The sequence below is a fragment of the Oncorhynchus kisutch genome, linkage group LG29, assembly GCF_002021735.2.
Source record: "Oncorhynchus kisutch isolate 150728-3 linkage group LG29, Okis_V2, whole genome shotgun sequence".
Lineage (NCBI taxonomy): Eukaryota > Metazoa > Chordata > Actinopteri > Salmoniformes > Salmonidae > Oncorhynchus > Oncorhynchus kisutch.
This window is the reverse complement of record NC_034202.2, coordinates 39210123-39222155: the sequence shown is the minus strand read 5'-3', so window position 1 is coordinate 39222155 and position 12033 is coordinate 39210123. Positions and strand designations below refer to the sequence as shown.

The following is a 12033-nucleotide window of genomic DNA, read 5'->3' as shown; positions in this document are numbered from 1 at the left end:
CGCACCAATCATATGTCATTATTACAGTATAAGACGTGGGAAATAAAACCCCTCACCTCAATCAATTTCAAACATCCATTAATTCATTCAGATTTACTGTATTTTACTGTGTGTACTTGCTTTGATACTGTATTAATCTGACAGTCGGTGTGCTGTAATATGAAATACAGCATTTTACTGTATTTGCCTGTAAACTACTGTCAAATTCACAGTAACCCTTTTACAGTGTAGGTAGGTGAAACAATATGAGCATGACAAACATTTTCAAATGTCTGATTAACTTTATTTTATCTCAAACTTGTTTATTTCTCCTTATATTTAATAATGATATTAGGTTATTGTGTGTTCATAGGAAGTTAATGTGCCGTTTAAAAGCGTGGTTGGCTTTTTGGCTATAGTGGGAAACAACGTTGTGAAATAGTAGGAAGAAATTGTCATGCATATGTAACCTACAACTATGCGGAAAGCGGTTACCTTGTCGCTCTGTGATAGTGTGTAACTGTGCAGAGGGCTGGGGAGGGGACCTCGTCCTCAACATGTCATGTACAAAAGAAAAAAACGTTCTCGTAGTAAAGGGAAACTGGTGTGTTTACCTTCGGGGTTGTGTGCTGATGATAAAGCATTAGGTAATTAAGCCTATCTCAGCCCGTAGACTGAGTGACGCCAGCTTCAGAAAGGAGTCAACGCAGGCAGAGCGGAACAGACGCGCTGGTGCCGCGCTGCCGCATTCAAGTGCAGTGGGCGTTGAGCGCCTGTAGTGCGCACCACATTTAGCCAAAATACAAACCCACGCTGTTATTATAGACTACTTTTCCAACTAACATATAAACTAAATATGTGGTGTCAGATGATTGAATTTCTTAATTGACCGTGACTGACTGAACTGAAGAACAGATAAGAGTTTCTGTCCTGTAGCCGATCGAACTGAGTGCTGCGCGTCGGCACAGCATAACTCACGTGTCTGCTGCTGAATTATAGTGATGCTTGCGCACGGCATGTTTGGCATTCCTATGTTCCCCAGGCTAGTACATTATTTATATGTGGTATGGATTTTAATCCAGATATATCATGATTATAACAATACATTCGTTTTGTTGTCATCTCAGTCCAAGAGAGGTTCATGTTCATGAAGAGCAACAGATCATAAACAGTTGCCAGGGTTTTTCAGGAGAAAACGTAGGACTGAAAATCACAAGAATCACTCTTTTACAAGGCCACATAAACGACTCAACTACCGGACTACTCTGTGTAGGCTTCCATAGACTGTTTTACAATGGAATACATATCCCCTCTTTTTGTATGGAGGAGAAGGAGAAAGAGAGAGAAAGGATGCTGTCACATTAAAGTTGTTTATTTAAAGCAAATATCTGAGTTCTTCCATCTAACAGTACAGTAGCTTATGAATAGCACATTAGGTAATGTTGTAGTCAGCCTGACTACAAGGCAGGGAGAGGGAGCTAGAGAGAGAGACCGAGAGAGAGGGAGCTAGAGAGAGAGCAAGCTAGAGAGAGAGAGAGAGAGACAGAGACAGAGAGAGAGACAGAGAGAGAGAGAGAGAGAGAGAGAAAGCCTGTCTGGATCAGAATGTTTCCGTTTCCATGCTGTCTGTCTGTCTGTCTGTCTGTCCGTCCATCTGTGAGTGGTGTGACCTATGCTGGCCAGACTGTGGGGCTCCTCGCTATGAGACAGAGGGATGTACACTGAGTCCAAACTTTGTAGAAGCACCTTTGGCAGCGATTACAGCTGTGAGTCTTTTTTTTTGGTTGAGTCTCTAAGAGCTTTGCACATCTGGATTGTACAATATTTGCCCATTATTCTTTAAAGAATTCTTCAAGCTCTGTCAAGTTGGTTGTTGATCATTGCTAGACATCCATTTTTATGTCTTGCCATAGATTCTCAAGCTGATTTCACTCAAAACTGTAACTAGGCCACTCAGGAACATTCAATGTATTCTTGGTAAGCAACTCCAGTGTAGATTTGGCCTTGTGTTTTAAGTTATTGTCATGCTGAAAGGTCAATTAGTCTCCCAGTGTCTGTTGGAAAGTAGACTGAACCAGGTTTTCCTCTGGAATTTTGCCGATGGTTATAGCTGTATTTTGTTTCTATTTTTCCTTAAAAACTCCCTTGTCCTTGCCAATGACAAGCAGACCCATAACATGATGCAGCCACCACCATGCTTGAAAATATGAAGAGTGGTACTCAGTGATGTGTTGGATTTGCCCCAAACATAACGCTTTATATTCAGGACATAAAGTTAATTTCTTAGCCACATTTTTTGCAGTATTACCTACGTGACTTGTTGCAAACAGGAAGCATGTTTATATATTTTATTGTATACAAGCTTCTTTTCACTCTGTCAATTAGGTTAGTATTGTGGAGTAACTACAATGTTGTTGATCTTGTCGTGGAAATGTCCTCTATTTACCAAATCATGAGAGCAAACCACACACAAGTCAGAGTTAGTTATCACAAAGTCCATCTTTAATTATATGAGATCTATCACAACCCTGTGACTCTCAGAACAATTCAGTGTCTATCAATGAATTCTCTGAGAGTCCCAACCACATTTCAACTGAGATCCTTTATAGCAAAGACACACACAGGATAAGACAGCATCGGCATAATTCATCGTTCAGCTTTGTTTCCTAAAACATGTTCTTTTCTCAAACTCAGAACCATAAACCAATCCTCCATATCAACAGGCATATATCAAATCCATCCTATCTTGACAAGATCACAGAGACACACTGACTGGCACACAGACATTGTGGAGCCAAGAGATACACGCTTGACCTCTCCTCTCTCTCCGGCCCAAGCAACTCAGTCTTGACAGAGAACAGATACTGTAACCCCGCCACAGTATTATACAAACACATTCTGATGAGAAGTAACTTACAAACATATGATGAATATAAAACATCTTACCTATGTTACCAACTAATTCTGATTATTCCCCAAAATCTATCCTCATTCTTCTTCTATCAGAGCCATTAAACTCTGTAACTGTTTTAAAGTCACCATTGGCCTCATCAAAGCAAATCAAAGTTTATTTGTCACGTGCACCGAATACAACAAGTGTAGACCTTACAGTGAAATGCTTACTTACAGGCTCTAACCAATAGTGCAAAAAAGGTATTAGGTGAACAATAGGTAAGTAAAGAAATAAAACAACAGTAAAAAGACAGGCTGTATATAGTAGAGAGGCTATAAAAGTAGCGAGGCTACATACAGACACCGGTTAGTCAGGTTGATTGAGGTAGTATGTACATGTAGATATGGTTAAAGTTACTATGCATATATGATGAACAGAGAGTAGCAGTAGCGTAAATGAGGGGTTGGCGAGTGGTGGGACACAATGTAGATAGAATTCCCTGAGCAGTTTCCTTCCTCTCCGGCAACTTCTAAAAACATGTTTTCACTTGGTCACTATGGGGTATTGTGATGTCATTATGGGTTATTGTGACGTCGTTATGGGGTATTGTGATGTCATTATGGGGCATTGTGTGTAGATGGGCGAGAGAGAAAAAAATCTATTGAATCCATTTTGAATTCAGGCTAATGTGGAATTTGTCAAAGGGGTATGAAGACTTTCTGAAGGTCATAGACATCCCTATAGTCCCCATAGACTTGATTCAGTGTCCTAGTCCTAATTCTCTCCTAAGTCTTCTGTTGTATTTAACCTCTGGTTCATATGACTCACAGCCCTGCTGAACAGCTCTTTGTTTCTGTTAAATTAGCGCCTAATTTCATCTCTCTCTTCTCTGGTCAGATGACTGAAACCTGACCTGCACGAGGAATAACATTCATGACCGGAGGCTACCATTCTGACCAGACCGTATTTCTGCTGAGAGAGGGAGGGAGAAAGAGAAAAATAAGATATTTGGGATTATTCCAACATTCCCACCTCCGTTCCAGACCTTCCTCCCTACTCCTGGTCTCTTCAGGAAGCACCAACGGAACTAATGAATCCCAGTTTCTGTTTACATAGACTACTCACACTCCTCTTAGAGCTCCATCCCTGATCCCTCGTTCATGCTCTCCTTTATCCATCTGGGAAACAATCCATCCATCACGCTCCTCTTCTATCCCCCCCCCTCTCTCACCTCCTCTCATCACATCCCCCCCCCTCTCTCACCTCCTCTCATCACATTCCCCCCCTCTCTCACCTCCTCTCATCACATTCCCCCCTCTCTCACCTCCTCTCATCACATTCCCCCCCTCTCTCACCTCCTCTCATCACATTCCCTCCCTCTCTCACCTCCTCTCATCACATTCCCCCCCCCCCTCTCTCACCTCCTCTCATCACACCCCCCCCCCCTCTCTCACCTCCTCTCATCACATTCCCCCCCCCTCTCTCACCTCCTCTCATCACATTCCCCCCCCTCTCTCACCTCCTCTCATCACATTCCCCCCCTCTCTCACCTCCTCTCATCACATTCCCTCCCTCTCTCACCTCCTCTCATCACATTCCCTCCCTCTTTCACCCGAAGTGGTGGTTCTCCTCCCTCCCTCCATCCATCTCTACATAGCACCCTCCCTCCCTCCATCCATCTCTACATAGCACCCTCCCTCCCTCTATCTATCTCTACATAGCACCCTCCCTCCATCCATCTCTACATAGCACCCTCCCTCCCTCTATCCATCTCTACATAGCACCCTCCCTCCCTCCATCCATCTCTACATAGCACCCTCCCTCCCTCCCTCCATCCATCTCTACATAGCACCCTCCCTCCCTCCATCCATCTCTACATAGCACCCTCCATCCATCTCTACATAGCACCCTCCCTCCATCCATCTCTACATAGCACCCTCGCTCCCTCTATCCATCTCTACATAGCACCCTCCCTCCCTCATCATGCATTCCTCCACCTCCATCACGTCCCTCTTCTCCTTCACCAGCCCTGCAGTGAAGAGGCTTCTGGGATGGAAACAAGGGGATGAAGAGGAGAAGTGGGCAGAGAAGGCTGTGGACTCTCTGGTCAAGAAACTAAAGAAGAAGAAGGGAGCGATGGAGGAGCTGGAGAAGGCCCTCAGCTGTCCCGGACAACCCAGTGAGTACCCCGTCTGATCAAATCACGTTTTATTTGTCACATGCGTTGTGACAGTGAAATGCTTACTTACTCAGGGCCTTTCCCAACAATGCAGAGAGAAAGAAAATAGAGACACAATAGAAAAGTAATAACATGTAAGAAAATAAAAAATAAAAATCACAATGAGTAACGATGACTTGGCTGTACCAGTACTGAGTCGATGATAACTAGGTTATATACAGGAAGTACCAGGTAATAACTTGGCTATATACACGGGGTACCAGTACTGAGTCGATGATAACTAGGTTATATACAGGAAGTACCAGGTAATAACTTGGCTACATACCCAGGGTACCAGTACTGAGTCGATGATAACTAGGTTATATACAGGAAGTACCAGGTAATAACTTGGCTACATACCCAGGGTACCAGTACTGAGTCGATGATAACTAGGTTATATACAGGAAGTACCAGGTAATAACTTGGCTATATACACGGGGTACCAGTACTGAGTCGATGATAACTAGGTTATATACAGGAAGTACCAGGTAATAACTTGGCTACATACCCAGGGTACCAATACTGAGTCGATGATAACTAGGTTATATACAGGAAGTACCAGGTAATAACTTGGCTACATACCCAGGGTACCAGTACTGAGTCGATGATAACTAGGTTATATACAGGACGTACCAGGTAATAACTTGGCTATATACACGGGGTACCAGTACGGAGTCGATGATAACTAGGTTATATACAGGAAGTACCAGGTAATAACTTGGCTATATACACGGGGTACCAGTACTGAGTCAATGATAACTATATACAGGAAGTACCAGGTAATAACTTGGCTATATACACGGGGTACCAGTACTGAGTCAATGATAACTAGGTTATATACAGGAAGTACCAGGTAATAACTTGGCTATATACACGGGGTACCAGTACTGAGTCGATGATAACTAGGTTTATACAGGAAGTACCAGGTAATAACTTGGCTATATACACGGGGTACCAGTACTGAGTCAATGATAACTAGGTTATATACAGGAAGTACCAGGTAATAACTTGGCTATATACACGGGGTACCAGTACTGAGTCAATGATAACTATATACAGGAAGTACCAGGTAATAACTTGGCTATATACACGGGGTACCAGTACTGAGTCGATGATAACTAGGTTATATACAGGAAGTACCAGGTAATAACTTGGCTATATACACGGGGTACCAGTACTGAGTCGATGATAACTAGGTTTTATACAGGAAGTACCAGGTAATAACTTGGCTATATACACGGGGTACCAGTACTGAGTCAATGATAACTAGGTTATATACAGGAAGTACCAGGTAATAACTTGGCTATATACACGGGGTACCAGTACTGAGTCAATGATAACTATATACAGGAAGTACCAGGTAATAACTTGGCTATATATACGGGGTACCAGTACTGAGTCGATGATAACTAGGTTATATACAGGAAGTACCAGGTAATAACTTGGCTATATACACGGGGTACCAGTACTGAGTCAATGATAACTAGGTTATATACAGGAAGTACCAGGTAATAACTTGGCTACATACCCAGGGTACCAGTACTGAGTCAATGATAACTAGGTTATATACAGGAAGTACCAGGTAATAACTTGGCTACATACCCAGGGTACCAATACTGAGTCTATGATAACTAGGTTATATACAGGAAGTACCAGGTAATAACTTGGCTATATACACGGGGTACCAGTACTGAGTCAATGATAACTAGGTTATATACAGGAAGTAGCAGGTAATAACTTGGCTATATACACAGGGTACCAATACTGAGTCGATGATAACTAGGTTATATACAGGAAGTACCAGGTAATAACTTGGCTATATACACGGGGTACCAGTACTGAGTCGATGATAACTAGGTTATATACAGGAAGTACCAGGTAATAACTTGGCTATATACACGGGGTACCAGTACTGAGTTGATGATAACTAGGTTATATACAGGAAGTACCAGGTAATAACTTGGCTACATACCCGGGGTACCAATACTGAGTCGATGATAACTATATACAGGAAGTACCAGGTAATAACTTGGCTATATACACGGGGTAACAGTACTGAGTCGATGTGCAGGGGTATGAGGTAAGTGAGGTAGATATGAACATAATATTTATGTTATAGGAATAAAGTTAGCGATAGTAAACAGTAGCAGTAGCGTATGTGAATAGTCAAAAAGGTTAGTGGGTAGTTATTGGTTAACTATTTAACTAACTATACGGAACAAAGATATAAAACGCAACATGTAAAGTGTTGGTCCCATGTTTCATGAGCTGAAATAAAAAGATCCCAGAAATGTTCCAGATGTGAAAAAAGTTTATTTCTCTCAAATGTTGTAAACACAAATTTGTTTACATCCATGTTTAGTGAGCATTTCTCCACTGCCAAGATAATCCATCCACCCGACAGGTGTGGCATATGAAGAATCTGATTAAACAGCATGACCATTACAGAGGTGCACCTTGTGCTGGGGACAATAAAAGGCCACTCTAAAATGTGCAGTTTTGTCACACCACATAATTCCACAGATGTCTCAAGTTTTGAGGAAGCGTGCAATTGGCATGCTGACTGCAGGAATGTCCACCAGAGTTGGAGAAAAATCCACCAGGGGAAAATGAATGTTAATTTCTCTACCATACAATACAGTAAGCCACCTCCATCGTCGTTGTAGAGAATCTGGCAGCACTTCCAACAGGCCTCACAACCTCAGACCACATGTAACCACGGCAACCCAGAACCTCAACACCCTCACAACCTCAGACCACATGTAACCACGGCAGCCCAGAACCTCAACAGGCCTCACAACCTCAGACCACATGTAACCACGGCAACCCAGAACCTCAACATCCTCACAACCGCAGACCACATGTAACCACGGCAGCCCAGAACCTCAACACCCTCACAACCGCAGACCACATGTAACCACGCCAGCCCAGAACCTCAACACCCTCACAACCTCAGACCACATGTAACCACGGCAGCCCAGAACCTCAACAGGCCTCACAACCTCAGACCACATGTAACCACGGCAGCCCAGAACCTCAACAGGCCTCACAACCTCAGACCACATGTAACCACGGCAGCCCAGAACCTCAACACCCTCACAACCGCAGACCACATGTAACCACGCCAGCCCAGAACCTCAACACCCTCACAACCTCAGACCACATGTAACCACGGCAGCCCAGAACCTCAACAGGCCTCACAACCTCAGACCACATGTAACCACGGCAGCCCAGAACCTCAACAGGCCTCACAACCTCAGACCACATGTAACCACGGCAGCCCAGAACCTCAACACCCTCACAACCGCAGACCCCATGTAACCACGCCAGCCCAGAACCTCAACATCCTCACAACCTCAGACCACATGTAACCATGGCAGCCCAGAACCTCAACATCCTCACAACCTCAGACCACATGTAACCACGCCAGCCCAGAACCTCAACACCCTCACAACCTCAGACCACATGTAACCACGGCAGCCCAGAACCTCAACAACCTCACAACCTCAGACCACATGTAACCACGCCAGCCCAGAACCTCAACACCCTCACAACCTCAGACCACATGTAACCACGGCAACCCAGAACCTCAACACCCTCACAACCTCAGACCACATGTAACCACGGCAACCCAGAACCTCAACATCCTCACAACCTCAGACCACATGTAACCACGGCAGCCCAGAACCTCAACACCCTCACAACCTCAGACCACATGTAACCACGCCAGCCCAGAACCTCAACATCCGGCTTTTTCACCTGTTGGATTGTCTGAAACCAGCCACCTGGGCAGCTGATGAAACTGAGGAGTATTTCTGTCTGTAATAAAGCCCTTTTGTGGGGAAAAACTCATTCTGATTGGTTGGGCCTGGCACCCTAGTGGGTGGGCCTATGCCCTACCAGGCCCACATATCAAATCAAATCAAATGTTATTTGTCACATACACATGGTTAGCAGATGTTAATGCGAGTGTAGCGAAATGCTTGTGCTTCTAGTTCCGACAATGCAGTAATAACCAACAAGTAATCTAGCTAACAAAACGACTACCTTATAGACACAAGTGTAAGGGGATAAAGAATATGTACATAAAGATATATGAATGAGTGATGGTACAGAGCGGCATAGGCAAGATACAGTAGATGGTATTGAGTGCAGTATATACATATGAGATGAGTATGTAAACAAAGTGGCATAGTTAAAGTGGCTAGTGATACATGTATTACATAAGGATGCAGTCGATGATATAGAGTACAGTATATACGTATGCATATGAGATGAATAATGTAGGGTATGTAAACATTATATTAGGTAGCATTGTTTAAAGTGGCTAGTGATACATCATTTCCCATCAATTCCCAGTATTAAAGTGGCTGGAGTTGAGTCAGTGTGTTGGCAGCAGCCACTCAATGTTAGTGGTGGCTGTTTAACAGTCTGATGGCCTTGAGATAGAAGCTGTTTTTCAGTCTCTCGGTCCCAGCTTTGATGCACCTGTACTGACCTCGCCTTCTGGACGATAGCGGGGTGAACAGGCAGTGGCTCGGGTGGTTGTTGTCCTTGATCATCTTTATGGCCTTCCTGTGACATCGGGTGGTGTAGGTGTCCTGGAGGGCAGATAGTTTGCCCCCGGTGATGCGTTGTGCAGACCTCACTACCCTCTACAGTTGTGGGCGGAGCAGTTGCCGTACCAGGCGGGGATACAGCCCGACAGGATGCTCTCGATTGTGCATCTGTAGAAGTTTGTGAGTGCTTTTGGTGACAAGCCAAATTTCTTCAGCCTCCTGAGGTTGAAGAGGCGCTACTGCGCCTTCTTCACGATGCTGTCTGTGTGGGTGGACCAATTCAGTTTGTCTGTGATGTGTATGCCGAGGAACTTAAAACTTACTACCCTCTCCACTACTGTTCCATCGATGTGGATAGGGGGGTGTTCCCTCTGCTGTTTCCTGAAGACCACAATCATCTCCTTAGTTTTGTTGACATTGAGTGTGAGGTTATTTTCCTGACACCACACTCCGAGGGCCCTCACCTCCTCCCTGTAGGCCGTCTCGTCGTTGTTGGTAATCAAGCCTACCACTGTTGTGTCGTCCGCAAACTTGATGATTGAGTTGGAGGCGTGCGTGGCCACGCAGTCGTGGGTGAACAGGGAGTACAGGAGAGGGCTCAGAACGCGCCCCAGTGTTGAGGAACAGCGGGGTGGAAATGTTGTTGCCTACCCTCACCACCTGGGGGTGGTGGATTTCACTGAGTGAAATCCAGGATTAGGGCCTAATGCATTTATTTAAATTGACTGATTTCTTTATTTCCTTACGGAAGCTCTGTAAAATCGTTGAAATTGTTGCATGTTGCATTTATATTTTTGTTCAGTATATTTAGAAGGCTTATGGCTTGGGGGGGGTAGAAGCTGTTCAGGGTCTTGATAGTTCCAGACTTGGTGCGTTGGTTCCGCTTTCCGTGCTGTAGCAGAGAGAAAGGTCTATGAATGAGGTGGCTGGAGTCTTTGACCATTCTTAGGGCCTTCCTCTGACACCGCCTGGTAAAGAGGTCCTGGATGGCAGGGAGCTCAGCCTCAGTGATGTACTGGGACTTCTGTTGCACCTTGCGGTCGGATGCCAAGCAGTTGCCATACCAACCGGTGATGCAGCCAGTCAAGATGCTCTCGATGGTGCTGCTGTAAAACATTTTGAGGATCTGAGGGGCCCCATGCCAAATCTTTTCAGCCTCCTGAGGGGGAAGGGGCTTTGTCGTGCCTTCTTCACTGCTGTGTTGGTGTGTTTGGACCATGATAGATCCTTAGTGACGTGGACACAGAGAAACTTGAAGCTCTCGACTCGCTCCACTACAGCCCTGTCGATGTAAATGGGGGTCTGCTCGACCCCTCGTTTCCTGTAGTCCACGATCAGCTCCTTGGTCTTGCTGACATTGAGGGAGAGGTTGTTATCCAGGCACCACACTGCTAGGTCTCTGACCTCCTCCCTATAGGTTGTCTCATCACCGTCGGTGATCAGGCATACCACTGTTATGTCGTCAACAGACTTAATGATGGTGTTGGAGTTGTGCTTGGCCATGCAGTCGTGGGTGAACAGTGAGTACAGGAGGGGACTGAGCACTCACCCCTGAGAGGCCTCCGTGTTAAGGGTCAGTGTGGCGGATGTGTTGTTACCTACCTTTACTACCTGGGGGCTTCCCGACAGGATGTCCATGATCCAGTTGCAGAGGGAGGTGTTCAGTCCCAGGGTCCTTAGCTTGGTGATGAGCTTGGAGGGCACTATGGTGTTGAATGCTGAGCTGTAGTCAGTCAATGAATAGCATTCTCACGTAGGTGTTCCTTTTGTCCAAGTGGGAAAGGGCAGTGTGGAGGGCGATTGAGATTGGATCAGTTGGGGCGGTATGTGAGTTGGAGTGAGTCCAGTGTGTCTGGGATGATGGTGTTGATGTGAACCAGGATCAGCTTTTCAAAGCATTTCATGGCCACAGATGTGAGCACTACCGGGCGTTAGTCATTTAGACAGGTTACCTAGGTGTTCTTGGGCACAGGGACTATGGTGGTCTGCTTGCAACATGTTGGTGTTACAGACTGGGGTTGAAAATGGTTGAAAAAGGTTGAAAATGCCAGTGAAGACACTTGCCAGCTGGTCAGCGCGTGCTCTGAGTACTCATCCTGGTAATCTGTCTGGTCCTGCGGTCTTGTGAACGTTGACCTGTTTAAAGGTCTTACTCACATCGGCCACGGAGAGTGTGACCACACAGTCGTCCTGAACAGCTGGTGCCTTCAAGCATGGTTCAGTGTTGCTTGCCTCTAACTGAGCATAGAAGACATTTAGCTCGTCTGGTAGGCTTGTGTCACTGGGCAGCTCGCGTCTGGGTTTCCCTTTGTAACCCGTGATAGTTTGCAAGTCCTGCCACATCCAACGAGTGTCAGAGCCGGTGTAGTAGGATTCAATCTTAG

General features: G+C 45.3%; 1 protein-coding gene across 4 annotated transcripts in view; it reads left to right on the top strand.

Moving 5' to 3' along the window:
- Window positions 1-4714: 4714 nt before the first annotated feature.
- smad9 (SMAD family member 9) overlaps window positions 4715-12033 on the top strand; it is a 33424-nt gene continuing 26105 nt past the window's right edge. For 3 of the 4 annotated variants that reach the window (XR_004206102.1, XM_031808728.1, XM_031808731.1), the window contains exon 1: window positions 4796-5051. Coding sequence is in view for 3 of the 4 variants with exons in the window: in XM_031808728.1 (XP_031664588.1) it covers window positions 4856-5051 (196 nt within the window). In the remaining variant the exon portion in view is untranslated. Of the gene's footprint in view, window positions 5052-12033 lie in introns of all 4 variants that reach the window. The other variant, XM_031808730.1, reaches the window with a different exon arrangement.